The 24,786-nt window shown below is 45.0% G+C and overlaps 1 protein-coding gene across 5 annotated transcripts; it reads left to right on the forward strand.

The window, feature by feature from the left end:
* The first annotated feature begins 343 nt into the window (after positions 1 to 343).
* LOC139559677 (UBX domain-containing protein 7-like) lies at positions 344 to 24,635 on the forward strand. 5 transcript variants are annotated; one of them, XM_071375880.1, is made up of 11 exons: positions 344 to 479; positions 1,504 to 1,660; positions 1,840 to 1,907; positions 2,054 to 2,119; positions 2,423 to 2,535; positions 2,737 to 2,883; positions 6,240 to 6,330; positions 6,421 to 6,554; positions 6,756 to 7,293; positions 7,447 to 7,526; positions 24,486 to 24,635. In XM_071375880.1, the coding sequence occupies exons 1-11, from the start codon at positions 410 to 412 to the stop codon at positions 24,516 to 24,518; spliced, it is 1,497 nt and encodes a 498-aa protein (XP_071231981.1). In that variant the 5' UTR covers positions 344 to 409; the 3' UTR covers positions 24,519 to 24,635. The 5 variants fall into 5 exon arrangements, with proteins under 5 accessions (XP_071231981.1, XP_071231980.1, XP_071231978.1 ...); XM_071375879.1 differs by lacking the exon at positions 24,486 to 24,635 and adding an exon at positions 10,079 to 10,245; XM_071375877.1 differs by lacking the exon at positions 24,486 to 24,635 and adding an exon at positions 8,897 to 9,789.
* Positions 24,636 to 24,786: the final 151 nt, after the last annotated feature.

The raw sequence follows: 24,786 nt of genomic DNA on the forward strand, positions 1-24,786 counted from the left end.
GCCTAATTCTCATTTGAAACAGTTTTTATGTTTAATACACAAAATTCTGTCAACATCTGACTCCAGAGTGATGTGTTCTTGCAATTTAGTCTTTAGATATTATACTTTTTCACATAGTAGTTTGGATGTAGTGAACTGCTTTTTCAAAGTAAAGTTAGTTAAGTAAACACATTTTCTTAAGTGTAGCTTTAGTGTATGTAATTGGTAAACTATATTTTCAGAGTAGTTTCCCCTATACTGTATGGGCCTACTATTCAGCCAATGTAGTCAAACCAGAGACATGGCAATGAAATACATTACCCACAATCGAACACGAGTCTTTGTGTGACACCGACATCTAGACAAAGCTCGCGAGTACAGAACGGCAGTACGTACGCGCATCATTTGTGTTGTTGTTGGTCGCGGTAAGATGGCGGCGCTCGGGGATGGATCAGCTCCGGCGGTGAATGGGTTAATACAACAGTTCACAGCGATTACAGGTACAATTCAATTTTTCCTTTAATTCTTGCAATGTTCATTGTTAATGAGTTATGTTCCAAAAATAGTAATGTCGCCCAAGCATCACAGAAAGCTGCGCAGGAAACTGACGGGGCATCAATGCTTACTGCCCCCTGTCATCAAGGGAAAAACGAACTGGAGCACACGACCGTCAAGTGTGTGTGTGTGATCACCAGAATGGAGCATCTAACTTAACAAAAATGACCCACAGGAAAGACTAGAATTGTCTTGGGATGATGCCTGACGCAAGAAAATGCTTTCTAGAGTTTCCACAAAAGTAATTTAGACTTTGGAGGTGCAATAGCTAACGTTAGCCATGTTGTCTCGTTTTAGTGGAATGGGCGTTGGGTACAACATAACATCGATCTAGTCGAGCTAACCTAGCCTAGGTTCCGCCTTATAACGCAATGGTGGCTGGAATATCTCCCGCATGTCATGTTCAAGAAGCACCGGACCAGCCTCTTTCTGCTAAAGTTACACAAAGTTTGCATGGCTGAGATGGTAATTGATTTATTCTATATTATGTCGATATAGATGGCAATTTGGCCAAATACATCCCAGTTTTTGTGATAGTATCCATGTTCTCTGTCGAGTATACTTGAAAAGTGAAACGAACATGATAAAGTCTAACCATCTAAAGATGCAGCAATGTTTGCATTAAAGTTTAGATTGCATGTAAATTGCACATCATTTTACGCAGTTCTTGATTACCATGCACGGAGATGAACCGTTCACATAGTGAAAGTACCAGGCATTATTCTGTTCTGCCAGTGCATTTCTCAAACAAGAACAACGCATGCGCACAACCGCCCGTTTTTTTTTGTGGTGTGATCCTTGGGGTTCAGAGCTCGGAAAATATTTCATAATAGGGATTAAGTCAACCAACAAATTATTCAATGCATCAAAATATATTTCAGATTTAAATCGGGTAACTTTTTTAACATCCACATTTGACATTTCTGTGTGTGTGTGTCCGTGTCCATGCATGCTACTACACTCTCCCAGGTGCCACAGAGAGTGTGGGGAAGCATATGCTAGAAGCATGCAACAACAATCTAGAAATGGCAGTGACCATGTTCCTGGACGGAGGGGGGATCGCAGAGGAGCCCAGCACCAGCTCCAGTTCAGCAGGGGCCTCTAGCAGCAGAGCTCCCCCTGCAGAGTGAGTCAGTGGCCTGCTCTATCACTGCAGAGTCCTGATATGGAGCCTGTGTTGAAACAAACCCATACTTTGAGAGATCGCCAATACTGTCCCTGCTGTTTTTAATTAAAAGCATGTTAATAAGAAAAAGAAAGGTCTGCTCTCCTGGAGTTGAAGTTTAATATTGTCTGTTTTTGTAGTGACCAAGTGCGAGCGCCCATCCCTCAGAAGCAGGACATACTGGTAGAGCCAGAGCCTATGTTTGGAGGTACAGTACTAAAGTGCCAACCCATCATTTAGCTTACCTGACTACAACTTGATCTCAATGGCGCTCCCTTTCTGTTTCCCCCTGTAGCCATCTCAGTCCATCTAACTGTCTGTCACTCTCTCTCTCTGCATCCATAACTCTCGCAGCACCAAAGCGACGAAGACCTGCCCGGTCCATATTTGACGGTTTTAGGGACTTCCAAACAGAAACAAGTAAGTAGCCTACCAGTCTTTGTGTAGGTGTGTGTGTGTTTGCATAGAATGGGGGTTTGTGTGCTAAATCCATGTTCCTGAATTGTGCCAACCAGCCGTCAGGCATCAGGCATAACACTACTTAAAGCCGTACTTGTGTTGTGATCATGGTCAGGTTTTCTTTTACAGTGAGCTCCAAAAGTCATTGTATGATTTCAAATCCAAAGGGCTGGAGTACAGAGCCAAAACAACAAGAAATGTGTCACTATCCCAATACTTTTGGAGCTTAATGTAAACGCTAACGGGTTCTCTGCCCTCCCTCAGTCCGCCAGGAGCAGGAGCTGAGGAACGGCAGTGCGGTGGACAAGAAGCTCAGCACCCTGGCGGACCTGTTCCGGCCCCCCGTTGAGCTCATGCACAAAGGCAGCTTCGAGACGGTGAGGAGCCCCCTCCCCCCTGGACACCCAAGCTCCCTAGACCTGGAGGACTGTCAGTCGACCCTCATCCAAACCACCCTTAGCTGAAAGGATTGGATGGGTTTCTAAGCAGTATGGCAACAATTCCACCCAGCTTGCCAGAGGGCAAGGTGGAGCTATTACCAAATTGCTCATACCTGTCCGGCTCCTTTCTCTCTCTAGGCGAAGGACTGTGGTCAGCTGGAGAACAAGTGGCTGATGATCAACATCCAGAATGTGCAGGACTTTGCCTGCCAGTGTCTCAACAGAGACGTGTGGAGCAACGACGCGGTCCGGACCATCATCAGGGAGCACTTCGTATTCTGGCAGGTATGCAGTGTGCACACAGACGGAGATGAACGTGCACTCGCACATCAAGTCAAGCTTTATATAGCACATTTCAGACATGAATGCAACACAATGCACTTGACAGGAAAAAACGAATAAGCAATGTAAATAAAAACTGAAATATTTACTACACAAGAAACATAAGAAGGAAACAAAAACAAAATAATAACATTTTGAAACTGAAAGACTAAAAAAGGACCCTAAGGAAAAGCAAAGCAAAAAATGTGTTAAGATCCCTTTTAAATATGTCAACAGTTTCGGCCCACCTCAGGATCTCTGGCAGGCTATTCCAGAGGCATGGGGCATAGTAACTGAAAGCTGCCTCTCAATGCCTCTTGGTCCTAGGCTTTGGGATAGTTAAAAGTCCAGTGCCAGAGGACCTGAGGGACCTACTGGATACATAACTTAAAAGCATGTCTGTAGTGGAGGAGGTTGAGAGCTTCAAGTTCCTTGGTGTCCACATCACCAACAAACTAACATGGTCCAAGCACACCAAGACAGTCATGAAGAGTGCACGACAAAACCTATTCCCCCTCAGGAGACTGAAAAGATTTGGCATGGGTCCTCAGATCCTCAAAAGGTTCTACAGCTGCACCATCGAGAGCATCCTGACTGGTTGCATCACTGCCTGGTATGGCAACTGCTCGGCCTCCGACCGCAAGGCACTACAGAGGGTATTGCATACGGCCCACTACATCACTGGGTCAAGCTTCTTGACATCCAGGACCTCTATACCAGGCGGTGTCAGAGGAAGGCCTTAAAAATTGTCAAAGACTCCAGCCACCCTAGTCATAGACTGTTCTCTCTGCTACCACACGGCAAGCGGTACCGGAGTGCCAAGTCTAGGTCTAAGAGGCTTCTAAACAGCTTCTACCCCCAAGCCATAAGACTCCTGAATATCTAGTCAAATGGCTACCCAGACTATTTGCATTGCCCCCCCCCCCCCCCTTTTTTTTTACACCGCTGCTACTTTCTGTTGTCATCATCTATGCATAGTCACTTTATAATCTCTACCTACATGTACATATTACCTCAACTAACCTGTACCCCCGCACATTGACTCTGTACCGGTACCCCCCTGTATATAGTCTCCCTATTGTTATTTTACTGCTGCTCTTTAATTACTTGTTACTTTTATTTCTTATTCAATTTTTTTTTACAGCATTGTTGGTTAGGGGCTCGTAAGTAAGCATTTCACTGTAAGGTCTACACCTGTTGTATTCGGCGCATGTGACTAATAAAATTTGATATATATTGGGGTGCACAATCGTGGATTGATTTGAAATGTCGCCTTACCATTCAGAAGAAGTTAATAACCAAGTTTCCATCCACAGTTTTATGCGAGTGAAGTCCACAAAAATAGTTGCATTAAATAGCAAATGTGACTACTCTGGTCTTAGCACCTACGCTTTAGCCAACAGCTGGCAGTACACAGTGTGGATGGGCAGTACGCAGTGTGGATGGGCAGTACGCAGTGTGGATGGGCAGTATACAGTGCATTCGGAAAATATTCAGACCCCTTGACTTTTTCCACATTTTGTTACGTTACAGCCTTACTCTGAAATGTATTAAATAGTTTTTTTCCCCCTCATCAACTTACACACACTACCCCATAATGACAAAGCAAAAACTGTGTGTGTATATATATATTTTTTTTTTTGCAAATGTATAAAACCTGAAATATCACATTTACATTAGTATTCCGACCCTTTACTCAGTACCATGTTGAAGCACCTTTGGCAGCGATTAAAGCCTTGAGTCTTCTTGGGTATGACGCTATAAGCTTGCCACACCTGTACTTGGGGGGTTTTTCCCACTCTTCTCTGAAGATCCTCTCAAACTCTGTCAGGTTGGATGGGGAGCGTTGCTGCACAGCTATTTTTAGGTCTTTCCAGAGATTTTTGATCAGGTTTATAGTTCGGGCTCTGGCTGGGCAGCTCAAGGACATTCAGAGACTTGTCCCCGAGCCACTCCTGCGTTGTCTTGGCTGTGTGCTTAGGGTTGTTATCCTGTTGAAAGGTGAACCTTCGCCCCCGTCTGAAGTCCTGAGCAGGTTTTCATCAAGGATCTCTCTGTACATTGCTCCGTTGATCTTTGCCTCGATCCTGACTAGTCTCTGCTGCTGAAAAACATCCCCACAGCAAGATGCTGCCACCACCATGCTTCACCATAGGGATGGTGCTAGGTTTCCTCCAGAAGTGACGCTTGGCATTCAGGCCAAAGATTTTAATCTTAGTTTCATCAGACCAGAGAATCTTGTTTCTCATGGTCTGAGAGTCCTTAAGTGGGCTGTCGTGCCTTTTTTCTGAGGAGATGCTTCCGTCTGGCCACTCTACCATAAAGGCCTGATTGGTGAAGTGCTGCAGAGATGGTGTTCCTTCTGGAAGGTTCTCCCATCTCCACTGTCCACAATCCTGTCTCGGAGCTCTACGTACAATTCCTTTGATTTCATGGCTTGGTTTTTGCTCTGACATGCACTGTTAACTGTGAGATCTTATATAGACAGGTGTGTGCCTTTCCAAATCATGTCCAATCAGTTGAATTTACCACAGGTGGACTCCAAGTTGTAAAAACATCTCAAGGATGATTAATGGAAACAGGATTTCGAGTCTCATTGCATAAGTCTGAATACTTATGTAAAAAAAAAAAGCTATTTCTGTTTTTTATTTTAATACATTTGCAAGAAATTCAAAAACCTGTTTTCGCTTTGTCATTATGGGGTATTGTGTGTAGATTGATGAGGAAAAACATACATTGTATCAATTTAAGAAAAAGGCTGTAGTGTAACAAAATGGTAAGTCAAGCGGTCTGAATACTTTCCGAATGCACTGTGTACTGCCTACCCACACTGCGTACTGCCTACCCACACTGCGTACTGCCAGCTGTTGGCTAAAGCGTTGGTGCTAAGACCAGAGGAGGCACATTTGCTATTTAATGTAACTATTTTTGTGAAAAAACTATCGGTTGAGTTGAAAATGCGATGGAAACACATTGAACTTAGTACATAAAAACTTAAGCGAAAAAGTACGTATTGTGTGCACTACGTCATCACACACTGATTTTTATCTGCAACATGTCAGTTTGGTAGAAACACCACTGGTGGGAAAATGCACATTTTCTTTATGCAGATTTTAGAATATTCGCATAAAAATCTGTTTGCCGATAGTTTTTCATCCAATCTACTGTAACTTTTTGTTTTTCTCCTTCATAACTCTCATGCATACACAAGCTGTCACATCCACACGCGCGCGTATGCACTGTGTGCCGTTGAGGGGAGCTAGCCTGCTGTGTGTGTCTGTGCAGTTGATGTGTTTGTGTGCACATGTGTGTATTGACAGGTGTACCATGACAGTGAAGAGGGCCAGAGGTATATCCAGTTCTACAAGCTCAATAAGTTTCCCTATATCTCCATTTTGGACCCCCGCACAGGTGAGGCCTGCTCTGAGTCTCTGAGTGTTTAAACAGTTACTAATACTAAAAAGGTATGACTGACGATGCTCGTGTTTGACCGTTCTGCAGGTCAGAAGATGGTGGAGTGGAACCAGTTGGATGTTGCGTCGTTTCTGGAACAGGTGACGGGCTTCTTGACGGAACACGGCCAGCTAGACGGCCCGACGTCCAGCCACCCGCCCCCGGCCAAACGGGCCCGCTCCGTGAGTCTCTGCTCACTCTCTATTTTTCTCTCGCTATCTCTCTCTCCCTCTCTTTCTTATTAAATACTGTCCATATTGCTCATTCCAGTCACATTATCACTTTATTCTCTCACTCTGTTCACTCTCTCTCTATCACTTCTGTCTATCTCACACCTCTGTTCTCTTTCTCCATGTCTGTCTTCTCGGTCTGTTTTATCCCAGGAAAGTCTGATAGACGCCAGTGAGGACAGCCAGTTGGAGGCAGCCATCAAAGCCTCCCTCCAGGAGACCCACTATGAGTCGTCCTCCGCCCCCGACCTCCCCGACTCCCCCCGCTCTGTAGAGGTAGACTCGGATGGAGACTCAGACGAGGAGCCCTTCTCCGACAGCGAGGGCCTCATCTCTGTCGACGGCTCGGACAACGAGACAACAGAACCCCAGGAGGGCAGCTCCTGCTCCACGGGCGGAGACACCCCTCCTGGACCAGCCCCTCCCACATCTGCAGCTGTAGCCCCACAGCCCCCGCCACAGCCGGACAGCCCACCTGCCCGTCACAGGAAGTCCCCTCACAAAGAGAACAGCCACAGGAAAGAGGAGAGCAAAAAGAACCACCTGGAGCCTCTGGCGGCTGCGCCGGCCCGCTCCCAGGCCGACCCAGACTCAGAGCATCGTTCTGGGGAGAACCATCGCACCTCAACGGGCCAAAGCTCCAAATCTGTTAAGTCGGACACCTCCGACCTCGACTGCCTTGATGACAATGGTACTAAAATTATGCGTGTGTGTGTGTGTGTGTGTGTGTGTGTGTGTGTCTGTGCATCATGTTCAAGTGTCTAGATTGTGTGTGTGTGTATCTACGATTTACGTCTTCATCCGTCCCTACTCTGACTGCACTCTTTCTGTATTGTGTGTCCAGGTCCCAAGGCCAGACTGATGCTGCGCTATCCAGACGGACAGAGAGAGCAGATCGCCCTGTCGTCCAAGGCCAAGCTTATGGTGAGAATGTACTCTTGTGCTAGGCCTTGTGTTACATTCTTTTCTTCATTAATTGAATTTATCAAAATCCTGGTCAATTTTCAGTTCAAGAATTGATGTTCAATTCATCACCTGAATTGACTGAGTGGAAATGCAGCTGATCTCAACCCCCGGTACACTATATATAAAAAAGTAGGTGGACACACACCCCTTCAAATTTGTGGATTCAGCTGTTTCAGCCACACCCGTTGTTCACAGGTGTATAAAATTGAGCACACAGCCATGTGTTGAGCACTCCATTGCCAAATATTAGCAGTAGAATGACCTTACTGAAGAGCTCAGTGACATTCAACGTGGCATCATCATAGGATGCCACCTTTCCAACAAGTCAGTTTGTCAAATTTCTGCCCTGCTAGAGCTGCCCCGGTCAACTATAAGTGCTGTTATTGTGAAGTGTAAACGTCTAGGAGCAACTATGGCTCAGCTGCAAAATGGGAGGCCACACAAGCTCACAGAACGGGTTGTGAGCTGTCCTCGGTTACAACACTCACTACTGTGTTCCAAACTGCCTCTGGAAGCAATATTAGCACAAGAACTGTTCCCCCGGGAGCTTCATGAAATGGGTTTCCATGGCCGAGCAGCCGCACACAAGCCTAAAATCACCATGCGCAATGCCAAGCGTCTACTGGAGTGGTGTAAAGCTTGCCACCATTGGACTCTGGAGCAGTAGAAACATGTTCTCTGGAGTGATGAATCACGCTTCACCATCTGGCTGTCCAACGGACTAAATAATGTTCTGGGGCTGTTTTTCATGGTTCGGGATAGGCCCCTTAGTTCCAGTGAAGGGAAATCTTAACTCTACAGCATACAATGACATTCTTGACAATTCAGTGCTTCCAACTGTCTGGCAAAGGACCTTTCCTGTTTCAGCATGACAATGCCCCTGTGCACAAAGCGAGGTCCATACATAAATGGTTTGTCGAGATCGGTGTGGAAGAACTTGACTGGCCTGCACAGAGCCCTGACCTCAACCCCATCGAACACCTTTGGGATGAATTGGAACACCAACTGTGAGCCAGACCTAATATGCTCTTGTGGCTGAATGGAAGCAAGTCCCAGAGCAATGTTCTAACATTTAGTGGAAAGTCTTCCCAGAAGAGTGGAGGCTGTTATAGCAGCACAGGGGGGGACCAACTCCATATTAATGGCCATGATTTTGGAATGAGATGTTTGATGAGCAGGTGTCCACATACTTTTGGTCATGTAGTGTACATTAAGATATAAGACATTATAAAGGCTCATACATGCATATAACTCTTTATAAAGCAGTTATAAAGCATTATTTAGTAAAGCGTTACCTACCTTCAACTGTGTCCTCCACCCCCCTCCAGGCTCTGGTTAGACATGTCCAGTCGAAGGGCTACCCCAACGAACGCTTCGAGCTCGTCACCAACTTCCCCCGACGGAAGCTGGCCCACTTGGACTATGACGTCACACTGCAGGAGGCGGGGCTTTGTCCACAGGAGACTGTATTTGTGCAGGAAAGGAACTAAGCCATGCATTTTCTATCTTCAGACCACGCCCATTTCACCAGTGACCCGGGAGGATGTTACAGGCCGCTACTCCTGGGCTTTTTTTATTTTGGAATTAGACCATGCCCCTATTTGGGGACACCGAACTGTGGATGAACTTCATTACCCATCATTCCACTGGGAGGAAGTGACTGGCCTGTGTACTCTTTTTAGTAGGCATTGTTGTTCATCGTCAATTACCGAATGGATTTTAGTTTTATTCTGAGGTAATAAACCAATCGGAGTAGAACACCTTAATGATACTGTTAGAAAGAAGCTGAGGCCCCCAAATAATGATCAGAGCTGGCATCAGAGTTGGCTCAGGAAAACTTTACAGACTATTATCCCTAAAGGATGTCAAATGTCAGATATTTTTTGGAAGTTAATACTTATTTTTTGATTCATGAACACCTACAGCCAGGTAAAGGAGCGACTTGAACTCTGATTGTTCCCAAATTTGCTCTTCTACTTGCTGATTAGGTGAGGGGACTTTGAATACAGGAATCGATGGAGAGGGGTGTAGGGTCGTTCAAGGGATTATTTTTTGGGGGGGTGGGGTCCTCAACTGTCAACCTGCAGGAGTGGTGTAGCGATTGACATTTAGTCTTAGTCGGTGTGTATATATATATATATATATATATCTCTTCTTTTTTTTCTACCCCATTTCCAAGAAAAGATGCTGAAATATAATCATAAAAACAAAGGGAAACTTGTTTGCTCTATTCCATTTCTACCACGTATTTGTCTATCTGCAATCTGACTAAATTGTGACCACAACCTCAGAAGTATAGTGTTGGTGCTGATGATCATTTCTTGATACCCCCGCCCCAATGTACTGAACGATCTGGGTCAGTGTAAGCAATGGGTGGTGTCATCACTCTTACTAGCCCAACTATAACTAATATCTATCTTGTCTAGTCAGATATGAGGGAGAGGTAACAAGTAGATTCTTTTTGGGGCCATGTCCAATACTACTAATCTGTTTTAAACCTTTACCCACAGACTGGATATGTCTGTCACAGGGTTTCATCATCTTCGCTGTGAGCTAAGAATCCTAACAGTGGGAGAGCTATCAAGCTGTGGAGTTCTGGTCTGAGTGAGAAGTTTAACATTGTTGCATACAACTGTCTTGAATACATTTTGGAGTATTTGTATGGTGCTTTCTAGAACCCAGTACATTGAATTTTATCCAAATCTAATTAAAATGTCAGGTCAGGTTAAAGGGATACTGCAAGATTCTGGCAATTAAGCTGCATTTTTTTACTTACCCAGAGTCAGATGAACTCGTAGATACCATTTATACTGTACTTGTAGACTTCCAGTCATTGCTTCATGAAACTACCTATTAACTTCCTTCATACACGCAGACATAAAAATGTTATCCACAAGATTATCTGACTCTGGGTAAGTTGAAAAATGACTTCATTACCAGAATCTCACAGTATCCCTTTAATCATTCTGGGAAGTCAAAGTCCCCATTTCAGTTATGTACAGTCGTGGCCAAAAGTTTTGAGAATGTGAAAATTAATATTTGTGTCAGTCTGCTTCCTCAGTTTGTATGAATGTAATTTGCATATACTCCAGAATGTTATGAAGAGTGATCAGATGAATTGCAATTAATTGCCAAGTCCCTCTTTGCCATGCAAATGAACTGAATCCCCCCCAAAAACATTTCCACTGCATTTCAGCCTTGCCACAAAAGGACCAGCTGACATCATGTCAGTGATTCTCTCGTTAACACAGGTGTGAGTGTTGATGAGGACAAGGCTGGAGATCACTCTGTCATGCTGATTGAGTTCGAATAACAGACTGGAAGCTTCAAAAGGAGGGTGGTGCTTGGAATCATTGTTCTTCCTCTGTCAATCATGGTTACCTGCAAAGAAACACGTGCCGTCATCATTGCTTTGCACAAAAAGGGCTTCACAGGCAAGGATATTGCTGCCAGTAAGATTGCACCTAAATCAACCATTTATCGGATCATCAACAACTTCAAGGAGAGCGGTTCAATTGTTGTGAAGAAGGCTTCAGAGCGCCCAAGAAAGTCCAGCAAGCGCCAGGACCGTCTCCTAAAGTTGATTCAGCTGCGGGATCGGGGCACCACCAGTACAGAGCTTGCTCAGGAATGGCAGCAGGCAGGTGTGAGTGCATCTGCATGCATAGTGAGGCGAAGACTTTTGGAGGATGGCCTGGTGTCAAGGGCAGCAAAGAAGCCACTTCTCTCCAGGAAAAACATCAGGGACAGACTGATATTCTGCAAAAGGTACAGGGATTGGACTGCTGAGGACTGGGGTAAAGTCATTTTCTCTGATGAATCCCCTTTCCGATTGTTTGGGGCATCCGGAAAAAAGCTTGTCCGGAGAAGACAAGGTGAGCGCTACCTTCAGTCCTGTGTCATGTCAACAGTAAAGCATCCTGAGACCATTCATGTGTGGGGTTGCTTCTCAGCCAAGGGAGTGGGCTCACTCACAATTTTGCCTAAGAATACAGTTATGAATAAAGAATGGTACCAACACATCCTCCGAGAGCAACTTCTCCCAACCATCCAGGAACAGTTTGGTGACGAACAATGCCTTTTCCAGCATGATGGAGCACCTTGCCATAAGGCAAAGTGATAACTAAGTGGCTCTGGGAACAAAACATCAATATTTTGGGTCCATGGCCAGGAAACTCCCCAGACCTTAATCCCAATGAGAACTTGTGGTCAAGCCTCAAGAGGCGGGTGGACAAACTCCAAGCATTGACTATGCAAGAATGGGCTGCCATCAGTCAGGATGTGGCCCAGAAGTTAATTGACAGCATGCCAGGGCGGATTGCAGAGGTCTTGAAAAAGAAGGCTCAACACTGCAAATATTGACTCTTTGCATCAACTTCATGTAATTGTCAATAAAAGCCTTTTACACTTATGAAATGCTTGTAATTATACTTCAGTATTCCATAGTAACATCTGACAAAAATATCTAAAGACACTGAAGCAGCAAACTCTGTGAAAAATGTATATGTGTCATTCTCAAAACTTTTGGCCACGACTGTAGACTACCCAGAGGTGGGGCCACCATAGAGATACTGCTGAGATACATAGATATACTATCTAACTTCCATTACATCCACAATTCTACACCCATTGTTGATACTTTGTTGACCTTTCAACCCTTGTTGACCTCCTTGCCCCTTGTTCTGGAACACCTGTGAGAGCAAACGTCAGAGTTGAAAGAGGGATATCTGCAGCTGATTAAACAGGTGAGGTTGTTGACCCGCCTTCACTCCTCTTTCTGTGCAGGACGTGAAGGACATCCCTTATTTTCCCCTCTTCTCATTTCTAGGAATGGAACAGTGCCACAGGAGGTTGATTGGGGAGAACAGGCTAGTGGTATTGGCTGGAGTGGAATGGTATCATGCGTTTTGACATTCCATTCAATCTGTTCTGGATGTTATTATGAGCCAGAGTATATGAGCAGATTTGAGCTGTTGGAAATCCCACTCATTGCTCACTGAGCAGTATTAGCCAGAGTATATGAGCAGAGTTGAGCTGTTGGAAATCCCACTCATTGCTCACTGAGCAGTATTAGCCAGAGTATATGAGCAGAGTTGAGCTGTTGGAAATCCCACTCATTGCTCACTGAGCAGTATTAGCCAGAGTATATGAGCAGAGTTGAGCTGTTGGAAATCCCACTCATTGCTCACCTAGCAGTATTAGCCAGAGTATATGAGCAGAGTTGAGCTGTTGGAAATCCCACTCATTGCTCACTGAGCAGTATTAGCCAGAGTATATGAGCAGAGTTGAGCTGTTGGAAATCCCACTCATTGCTCACTGAGCAGTATTTGCACACTGCTCTGGCACTCATCTTTTCACCAGCTCCACAAAAAATTGCTCGGCGCTCACAGGAATTTAAAAAAAACTGCCGTAGGCTATTAAACAAGGACCCATATCTGATAATAGGCTATGTGGCCACTGTGTTTAAAAACAAATACTTTTTTTCCTAATCTATTGATGACCAGATACTAGTAACTGGCTCTGTTGTGCTCACATTTTACAGTTGATACAAAACTTTAGCATTGTTGCAAATGTAACCAGTGTGAAATGGCTGGCTAATTAGCAGTGTGTGCTAGTGGCATTTCAAATCACTGACGGCACTCACTCTGAGACCTTTCAGTAATTGTTTCCCTTGCTCTGCGTGGAGCGATAAGTAACGATGCTTCGAGGGTGAATGTTGTCTGTGTTCAGAGGATTCCTGTTTTGAGCCCAGGTTAGGGCAAGGAGAGGGTGATTGAAGCAACACTGTTACATTGACCTATTTCTTTGACGACTCCTATCAATATATCTGTGCATTAATGGAGCGGCAGGTAGCCTAGTGGTTAGAGCGTTGGAATAGTAACCGAAAGGTTGCAAGATCGAATCCCCAAGCTGACAAGGTAAAGATTTGTCGGTGTGTCATTGAAAATAAGAATTTGTAATTAACTGACTTGTTAAATAAAGGTAACATTTTTTATTTTTATGGTGGGGTAGGCTAAATAAATACCACAGAATAGGCATAATTGGAGTGGGAGAGAAGGCCGATGCTCCAACTTTGTTTAATTTTTTTTATCCGCTCCAGCCTCGCTCCACTTCAGTTACATCCTCTGTTATGAGCAGCCTCCAATGGAAGGAGCATAGCTGACCCTGACACTGAGGTCTTCAGAGAAAATGACAGAGCAGGGAGTATAAGACATGAGGATGTTCTAAAATGGACACTAGAAACAGGCCACCACTTTATTATTTCCATTCCATATCTAAAAGACCTGAACACAATTTGCAGGTAATTCAGTAGACCCAGCTAGGTTAACGCGATGATTCAGCTCTGCAGCGGCTAAGCTGAGATCCTCTCCCCATCACGTAAAAAAGGGAGAAAGACCCCGTTCACTCCGCCTGACGGAACTCCCAGTGTAATCTCAGAAACGAGTCAATGGAAGTTAATGTGTGACTACTGACCTGTCTGGAGGCTGAGCACCACTGCAGTGCAGTCATGCACCTACCACAGGAGCAGCTCAGGTTAGGATAATCAGAGATATTGCCTGTATTGGGTTCGAGTTCAGGCTCTGTCGCAGCCGATCGTGACCGGGAGACCCATCTACAAACCAGAGGTGGGAACACGGGTTCAAAAGTGGTGTGGCAATATTCGTATGTGTCTTTTCTGGTGCCTGGAGTTTTTCCTGAGCTCATGGCCTGGTCAGGTAAAACTCTGGGTCCTATTCGTAGTCTGACAGGATCCAACTGTAGCTTGTTTACTCTCTGGCCCGACCATGGTGTAGTTTTTAAATGCATTGGTGTCAGGCAGTTTGGTTATTTGGTTATTATGTGTTCAGAAATATCTTTAATATAATTTAGCAATGTAAGTCATTACACTTTCAGCATTTTTTACATCTCAAAACAGGATGCTGCCCCTTTTAAGACAATTGCTTTCCAAAATAGATATTGAGCTGACTACAGTAGGCTAGCCAAGATGAACGCTAAAGTGCATTTTTGTAGCTTTCATTTTGCAGATTGAAAAGTACTGTGGCAAGTGCTGTCTTGCCACACATTTTCCCAGCGGCTCTGCTACAAACAGTCCCACATTTTTCATAGAAAGAGAGCGAGAGACGAACACTGTTTAGGATAAAAAAGTAAATTTATTGCATCAAGTGATACAATATGCTTCCCACAAACCAGTCATTGTATGATGTCAATGTTATTTATCTATTTGAGCAGGTACAGTATGCCTAACTGTATACTGCCCACATTTGTCATATAATTAAGCAATAAGGCACAAAAGGCAGTGCTGTATCATGAATACACTCACAGGTAAATGGCATTGTTCAGCACGAAATCTGGTTGTCAGTTCTTTTGGTCATGTTGCTACAGACTCGACCAAGTCATTAGTTGCTATCGAAAAGGACGGTCGTCTGTTCTAAACAAAACATGTTCTATGTGTAAGGGCCTTAATTCTTATGGCTGCAATCCCGGTAACGGGATCGATATGACAACAGCCAGTGAAAATGCAGGGCGCCAAATTCAAACAACAGAAATCTCATAATTAAAATTCCTCAAACATACATGTGTCTTATACCATTTTAAAGGTAATCTTGTTGTTAATCCCACCAATGTGTCCGATTTCAAATAGGCTTGTCAGCGAAAGCAGCACAAACGATTGTTAGGTCACCACCAACTCAAAGAAAAATTCTGCCATTTTTCCAGCCAAAGAGAGGAGTCACAAAAAGCAGAAATAGAGAAAATTAATCACTAACCTTTGATGATCTTCATCAGATGACACTCATAGGACTTCATATTACACAATACATATATGTCTTGTTCGATTAAGTTCATATTTATATCCAAAAACCTCCGTTTGCATTGGCGCCATGTTCAGAAATGCCTCCAAAATATCCGGAGAAATTGCAGAGAGCCACGTCAAATAACAGAAATACTCCTCATAAACTTTGATGAAAGATACATGTTTTACATAGAATTAAAGATACACTTGTTCTTAATGCAACCGCTGTGTCAGATTTCAAAAAGTTTTACGGCAAAACACAATATTCAATAATCTGAAAACAGCGTTCAGCCACAAAAGCAAGCCATACAGTTACCCGCCCAAATTGTGCAGTCAAAAAACTCATAAATAGTATTATAAATCTTCACTTACCTTTGCTGATCTTCGTCGGAATGCACTCCCAGGACTCCCACAAGAAATGTTCGGTTTTTTTTCTCGTTAATGTCCATCATTTATGTCCAAATAGCTGTTTATGTTGCGTGTTTGGTATACAAATCCAACGTCAGAAGAGCGTATTCACTAAAACCTGACGAAAGGTCCAAAAGTTCCGTAACAGTCCGTAGAAACATGTCAAACGATGTATTGAATCAATCTTTAGAATGTATTTAACATAAATCTTGAATAACGTTCCAACCGGAGAATTACATTGACTTCAGATGAGCGATGGAACGGAGCTCCCTCTTATGTGAAGCTCTTATGTGAATGCGCATGGTCAAAGCATGGTCACCTATTGGCAGTGGTGACTCATTCCTGTCTCCTTCGACCCCCCCTTCACAGTAGAGTCATCAGACAAAGTTCTACAGACCTTTGACATCTAGTGGAAGCCGTAGGAAGTGAAAACTCATCCATATCTCACTGTAATTTCAGTGGGAGCTTGGTTGAAAATCGACCAGCCTCAGAGTTCTCACTTCCTGTTTGGATTTTTTCTCAGGTTTTTGCCTGCCATATGAGTTCTGTTATACTCACAGACATCATTCAAACCGTTTTAGAAACTTCAGTGTGTTTTCCAGCCAATACTAATAATAATATGCATATATTAACAACTATGACTGAGGAGCAGGCCGTTTACTCTGGGCACCTCTGTGCACCTTTCATCCAAGCTACTCAATACTGCCCCTGCAGCCATAAGAAGTTAATACAGTTGTATTCCAGACACTATGGGGTACTCTGGGGAGGCCCATTTGTAAATAAAAAAACATAGTTTAAGTGGACTGAAAAGAGGAAGAAAAATGAACAAAAAGTGCTGTAACAGTTTACAGCACTTTTTGTTCATTTTTCTTCCTCTGTTACATGTGCTGACATGTTTAAAGGTCTAGTAAACAGTACCTTTCGCGTTGTAGTTTATATAATAAGCTCAAAGAACGGGTAACACATTTGGAGACACCGCTGAGATTTATTTTCATGTGAGCACCAGCTCATATTCCTTGAACGGACAACGAGTGAGAGACATTGGGAGAGTAGCTAGCTAGCTAGCTAACGTTAGCGGGCTAACCACCTAACCGATTGTAGCTATATTGCCTGCATTGTTGATGCCATGTGAGTAGGACAATATGTGTCGAGTGAGGAAAACGTTGTTGAATGAAATCGAGCTGAGTTTATGGACTTTAACTTTAGACAATTTACGGCACCTGTGTGTATGTTGTGGAATAGGAGGTGTAGATGACTGAAGTAAATGGAAAGCGCAATCTCGCATTGCGGTGCAAATTGATGGAGGATTTAATGGAATCAGAATGATTGAATGTCATGGCTGCTTCAACTGAAATACGAAATCAATGGAATATCGAACTTGGGAGGATACTGCAAACAGTCTGCCTACAAGTCCCAGCTGGTCGGCGACAACAATGTAAGTGGACAGCTAATCCTGGGGAGAGAGGGGAGCTGCGGCAGGATGAAAAGGAGGGGCTCCTCAGCCCAGCAGAGAAGTAGGCTCAGCTCCAGATAGGCATATGCCACAGAGAGAGAGAGTGGAGTGAGAATGTCCAGTTATAAAGACTTTAAAATTCATGCATAGATAGATCAGAATCAGAAAGGTAAACTCAGCTTCAGCAGTCTAGAACATCAGATTGAAAATGGAAGGAGGAAAGGGTACCGTGAATTATAAATCATAGAAGCAGTAATCAGAGATGTGAGCCCAGGGTTTAGGATGAAAAGTTATCTGGAGGGGAAAACATACATGACACGCTACACACTAAGGCCAATCTTGAGAACACATTATGCAGAGAAGGATGCTACTGAACTGTGTCACAAGTTGACTAAGGCAACACAAGACTCTGCCTTGGACTTCCTAGTCCGAGTCTTTGACCTGAGACAGAAAGTGTTATCAGCCTCAGCTCGTGCCCAATCAGGACTGAAATATGTTACAGAGTTAGTCAAGAGCCAATGCCTGCAGGCCATTGTTATTGGATGAACAAATGAAAATGTCAGGGCAGAAATGAGAGTGCATCTCCAGAATATTAACACCAGTGATGAACTGTTGCTTGAGAAAATGCTAAATGCCCAGGGCAATGAAAGCGAATGCATGCAAACGGACAGGATTTCACATAAGTTCACACCCATGAGTGAATGCTCTACAGAGTGAGGATAGCGGAGAGGAAGGTGCACAGGCAGAGTCCCCACAGACCACAGTCTGAAAACAAGAGAAATACAATCCCATTCTGAGTCAAATTGATGTGAGCAATAAAGCAATCAAAAGAACTGACCTGTCAGCTAGTATCATTAGTACAGTCAGTGCATGGCCAGGGTGACAGTTCACTTAGGAATCGCTTTAACAGAAAAAGAAACAAGTCCAACCAACAGAGAGAAAAAAAAATGCAAAAGTTGTTATAAGACTGGTCAACAGACTTGCCAGCATTGCTACAAATGTAGCAGTGATAGCCATTTGGCAGAGGCAATGCACATCCATCGGGGAACGCCTGGAGGTCACAACCATGGAACAAGGAGTGACCTCAGATACATCTAGTTCCATCCAGTGCAAAGGGAAAGAGAACCTCAGAGTTGAAGTTGTGTTCATTGTGTCATTAAGCTGCCTGTTCCAAAGTGTGCCAACAGGATCACTGGAAACAGCACCAACCCACATGTAAGACTGACCACAACTCCCCTTGTCCCAGGACACAGAGAGAGTGGGGGCCAGCTACCACAGGACATTGTAATATAGCATAGCTCATTGGTAAAAAATGTCAAGTGTGGTGTTATATGGAGGGTGTAAAGACTCTAGCACTATGGGACACAGGGGTTCATCATAAGTGAGGAATGGAGAAGCACACACAAATTAGCCCACTGGCAGAAATTATGGGCAATACAGAGAAACTGGATCTGAGGGCAGCCAATGGCACTGAAATTCCCTTTCTGTGTTGGATGGACATTTGTTTTAGTTTGCTTGATCCCAAAGCTGATGTCATTGCAAGAAAACAATTGAGGGTTCCGATATTAGTTACAAATGAAAGACTGGAGAAACCAATCATTGGGTTTAATGTAATTAAATAAATAGTTTCAAACAAAAAGTAACAATGACCCCTCAGATCTGATGTATACAGTAAAGATGCTAAGAAATGCGCTTAAGCTAGGACAGGGAAAGGCAAAGACTCTACTCAATCTGCTTCAGCACTCAGAGTACACGGAGGAATGCTTGGTTACAGCAGACATGACATTGTCATTCCAGGTGGACAAACAAAATGGATTCATCCCTGTATCTCACGAGAAGCCTCCTTCAATGATGAAATTGCGTTATTTGAACCGGGCGTGAGAGTGATCTGTGGCCTGGACCTACAAAGTCAGGTCGTGAAAACATCAAAACGCCCATCTCGAGAAGTTGACATTGCAGTAGTGAATACAATGGTGTGCCGTACACTATTGTCAATGTTGCGCACACTAGATGGAGAGAAAAAGGCCAACTGGGGTGATTATCTGAACAAGGTTATTCATGCATATAATTGTACCACCAGTTAGAGGTCGACCGATTAATCGGCATGGCCGATTTAATTAGGGCCGATTTCAAGTTTTCATAACAATCGGTAATCGGCATTTTTGGACGCCGATTATGGCCGATTACATTGCAATCCACGAGGAGACTGCGTAGCAGGCTGACCACCTGTTACGCGAGTGCAGCATCAAAAGGACCTTGTGGCTGCAAGGAGCCAAGGTAAGTTGCTAGCTAGCATTAAACGTATCTTATAAAAAACAATCAATCTTAACAAAATCACTAGTTAACTACACATGGTTGATGATATTACTAGTTTAACTAGCTTGTCCTGCGTTGCATATAATCAATGCGGTGCCTGTTAATTCATCATCGAATCACAGCCTACTTCAACTTCGCCAAACGGGGGATGATTTCACAAAAGCGCATTCACGAAAAAAGCACAATCGTTGCACCAATGTACCTAACCATAAACATCAATGGCTATATTTAAAATTAATACACAAGTATATTTTTTTAAACCTGCATATTTAGTTAAAAGAAATTCATGTTAGTAGGCAATATTAACTAGGGAAATTGTGTCACTTCTCTTGTGTTCAGTGCAAGCAGAGTCAGGGTATATGCAGCAGTTTGGGCCGCCTGGATCGTGCCTATAAGAACATCCAATAGTCAAAGGTATATGAAATATAAATGGTATAGAGAGAAATAGTCCAATAATTCCTATAATAACTATAACCTAAAACTTCTTAACTGGGAATATTGAAGAACTGGAAATATTGAACCACCAGCTTTCATATGTTCTGAGCAAGGAACTTAAACGTTAGCTTTTTTACATGGCACATATTGCACTTTTACTTTATTCTCCAACACTGTGTTTTTGCATTATTTAAACCAAATTGAACATGTTTCATTATTTATTTGAGACAAAATTTATTTTATTTATGTATTATATTAAGTTAAAATAAGTGTTCATTGTTCATTCAGTATTGTTGTAATTGCCATTCTTACATATATATATATATACAGTGGGGAGAACAAGTATTTGATACACTGCCGATTTTGCAGGTTTCCCTACTTACAAAGCATGTAGTGGTCTGTAATTTTTTATCATAGGTACACTTCAACTGTGAGAGACGGAATCTAAAACAAAAATCCAGAAATTCACATTGTATGATTTTTAAGTAATTAATTTGCACTTAATATTTGGTACAGAAACCTTTGTTTGCAATTACAGAGATCATACGTTTCCTGTAGTTCTTGACCAGGTTTGCACACACTGCAGCAGGGATTTTGGCCCACTCCTCCATACAGACCTTCTCCAGATCCTTCAGGTTTCGGGGCTGTAGCTGGGCAATACGGACTTTCAGCTCCCTCCAAAGATTTTCTATTGGGTTCAGGTCTGGAGACTGGCTAGGCCACTCCAGGACCTTGAGATGCTTCTTACGGAGCCACTCCTTAGTTGCCCTGGCTGTGTGTTTCGGGTCGTTGTCATGCTGGAAGACCCAGCCACGACCCATCTTCAATGCTTTTACTGAGGGAAGGAGGTTGTTGGCCAAAATCTCGCGATACATGGCCCCATCCATCCTCCCCTCAATACGGTGCAGTCGTCCTGTACACTTTGCAGAAAAGCATCCCCAAAGAATGATGTTTCCACCTCCATGCTTCACGGTTAGGATGGTGTTCTTGGGGTTGTACTCATCCTTCTTCTTCCTCCAAACACGGCGAGTGGAGTTTAGACCAAAAAGCTCTATTTTTGTCTCATCAGACCACATGACCTTCTCCCATTTCTCCTCTGGATCATCCAGATGGTCATTGGCAAACTTCAGACGGGCCTGGACATGCGCTGGCTTGAGCAGGTGGACCTTGCGTGCGCTGCAGGATTTTAATCCATGACGGCGTAGTGTGTTACTAATGGTTTTCTTTGAGACTGTGGTCCCAGCTCTCTTCAGGTCATTGACCAGGTCCTGTCGTGTAGTTCTGGGCTGATCCCTCACCTTCCTCATGATCATTGATGTCCCACGAGGTGAGATCCCGCATGGAGCCCCAGACCGAGGGTGATTGACCACCATCTTGAACTTCTTCCATTTTCTAATAATTGCGCCAACAGTTGTTGCCTTCTCACCAAGCTGCTTGCCTATTGTCCTGTAGCCCATCCCAGCCTTGTGCAGGTCTACAATTTTAGCCCTGATGTCCTTACACAGCTCTCTGGTCTTGGCCATTGTGGAGAGGTTGGAGTCTGTTTGATGGAGTGTGTGGACAGGTGTCTTTTATACAGGTAACGAGTTCAAACAGGTGCAGTTAATACAGGTAATGAGTGGAGAACAGGAGGGCTTCTTAAAGAAAAACTAACAGGTCTGTGAGAGCCGGAATTCTTACTGGTTGGTAGGTGATCAAATACTTATGTCATGCAATAAAATGCAAATGAATTACTTAAAAATCATACAATGTGATTTTCTGGATTTTTGTTTTAGATTCCGTCTCTCACAGTTGAAGTGTACCTATGATAAAAAATTACAGACCTCTACATGCTTTGTAAGTAGGAAAACCTGCAAAATCGACAGTGTATCAAATACTCCTCACTGTACATCTAGAAATGGAAACATTACATACATTTAGAAATAGGTGAACATCTTGACATGGAAACATTACGCTTATCTAGACATAGGTAACATCTAACCATGGAACCATTACATACATCAAGACATGGAAACACTATATACATCTAGACATGGAAACATTACATACATTAAACATGGAAGCATATACATCTAAACATGGAAACATTATATATATATATCTAGACATGGAAAGATATAAATCTATACATGGAAACAATATATACATCTAGACAGGTAAACATGATATATATCTAGACATAGGTGAACATCTAGACATGGAAACATTAAGTACATCTAGACATGGAAAGATGTACATCTAGACATGGACACCGGGGAAAGATTGACTACCGGGGTCTAAATCAGATCACGATGAGGTATAGTTACCCGCTACCGCTCATTGCGATTCAGTCAATGCACGGGGCGCTCTTCTCCACCAAACTAGATCTCAGGAGCGCTTACAATCTGGTGCGTATCCGAGAGGGAGACGAGTGGAAGACGGCTTTCAGTACCACCTCTGGGCACTATGAGTACCTCGTCATGCCGTACGGGTTGATGAATGCGCCATCAGTCTTCCAAGCTTTTGTAGAAAAGATTTTCAGGGACTTGCACGGGCAGGGTGTAGTGGTGTATATTGATGACATTTTGATATACTCCGATACACGCGCCGAGCATGTGTCCCTGGTGCGCAAAGTGCTTGGTCGCCTGTTGGAGCATGACCTGTACCTCAAGGCTGAGAAATGCCTGTTCTTCCAACAGTCCGTCTCCTTCCTAGGGTATCGCATTTCCACCTCGGGTGGACATGGAGAGTGACCGCATTACAGCCATACGTAATTGTCCGACTCCCACCACGGTAAAGGAGGTGCAGCGATTCTTAGGGTTTGCCAACTACTACCGGAGGTTTATCCGGGGTTTTGGTCAGGTAGCGGCTCCCATTACTTCACTGCTGAAGGGGGACCCAGTGCGCTTGCAGTGGACAGCTGAGGCGGACAGGGCTTTCAGTCACCTGAGGGCTTTGTTTACCTCGGCTCCCGTGCCGGCCCATCCGGATCCCTCTTTGGCGTTCATAGTCGAGGCTGGGATAGGAGCTGTGCTCTCTCATCGCTCGGGTACGCCACCAAAGCTCCGCCCTTGTGCCTTCTTCTCGAAGAAGCTCAGCCCGGTGGAGCGAAACTATGACTTGGGGGACCGGGAGTTGTTGGCTGTCGTCAAGGCCTTGAAGGCGTGGAGACATTGGCTTGAGGGGGCTAGACACCCTTTTCTCATCTGGACTGACCACCGCAATCTGGAGTACATCTGGGCGGCGAGGAGACTGAACCCTCGCCAGGCAAGGTGGGCCATGTTTTTCACCCGTTTTGTGTTTACCCTTTCCTACAGACCAGGCTCCCAGAACGTTAAGGCAGACGCATTGTCCCGGCTGTATGACACAGAGGAGCGGCCCATGGATCCCACTCCCATACTCCCCGCCTCTTGTTTGGTGGCGCCGGTAGTGTGGGAGCTGGATGCGGACATTGAGCGGGCGTCACGTGCAGAGCCCTCTCCCCCTGAGTGTCCAGCTGGGCGTCTGTACATTCCGTCTGCTGTCCGCGACCGGCTGATCTATTGGGCTCACACATCATCCTGGGATCGGTCGGACGGTGCGCTGTCTTTGTGGGAAGTACTGGTGGCCCACTTTAGCTAAGGACATGAGGGTTTATGTTTCCTCCTGCTCGGTGTGCGGCCATTGCAAGGCTCCTAGACACCTGCTCAGAGGTAAGTTACAACCCTTACCCGTTCCACAACGGCCGTGGTCGCACCTGTCGGTGGATTTCCTAACCGATCTTCCACCTTCACAGGGTAACACCACGATCCTGGTCGTTGTGGATCGTTTCTCTAAGTCTTGTCGTCTCCTTCCTTTGCCCGGTCTCCCTACGGCCCTACAAACTGCGGAACCCTTGTTTACACACGTCTTCCGGCACTACGGGGTGCCTGAGGATATAGTGTCTGATCGGGGTCCCCAGTTCACGTCAAAGGTCTGGAAGGCATTCATGGAACGTCTGGGGGTCTCGGTCAGCCTTACCTCAGGTTTTCACCCCGAGAGTAACGGGCAGGTGGAGAGAGTTAACCAGGATGTGGGTAGGTTTCTGAGGTCTTATTGCCAGGACCGGCCGGGGGAGTGGGCGGCGTTCGTGCCCTGGGCAGAGATGGCCCAGAACTCGCTCCGCCACTCCGCCACCAACCTTTCTCCCTTCCGGTGTGTATTGGGGTATCAGCCGGTTCTGGCTCCTTGGCATCAGAGTCAGACCGAGGCTCCTGCGGTGGACGACTGGTTCCGCTGTGCGGAGGAAACATGGGACGCCGCCCATGTCCACCTTCAGCGCGCCGTGCTGCACCAGAAAGTTGGCGCAGACCGGCACCGCAGTGAGGCCCCGGTGTTCGGGGGACCGGGTCTCGCTCTCGACCTGAAACCTGCCCCTCCGCCTGCCCTGTCGGAAGCTGGGTCCGCGGTTTGTGGGGCCATTTAAAGTCCTGAGGAGAGTGAACGAGGTTTGTTACAGGTTACAGCTTCCCCCCGATTACTGCATTAACCCCTCGTTCCATGTGTCTCTCCTCAGGCCGGTGGTGGCTGGCCCACTCCAGGAGTCTGAGGTGCGGGAGGCTCCTCCACCCCCTCTGGACATCGAGGGGGCCCCGGCGTACTCCATTCGTTCCATACTGGATTCGAGACGTCGGGCGAGGGGCCTTCAGTACCTCATGGACAGGGAGGGGTATGGTCCAGAGGAGAGATGCTGGGTTCCGGTGGAGGACGTGTTGGATCCTTCAATGCAGCGAGATTTCCACCGTCTCCATCCGGATCGCCCTGCGCCTCGCCCTCCGGGTCGTCCCCGAGGTTGGTGTCGACGCGCGGCTCTGTCA

This window comes from Salvelinus alpinus, chromosome 30 (assembly GCF_045679555.1).
Source record: "Salvelinus alpinus chromosome 30, SLU_Salpinus.1, whole genome shotgun sequence".
NCBI classification, from domain to species: Eukaryota; Metazoa; Chordata; class Actinopteri; order Salmoniformes; family Salmonidae; genus Salvelinus; species Salvelinus alpinus.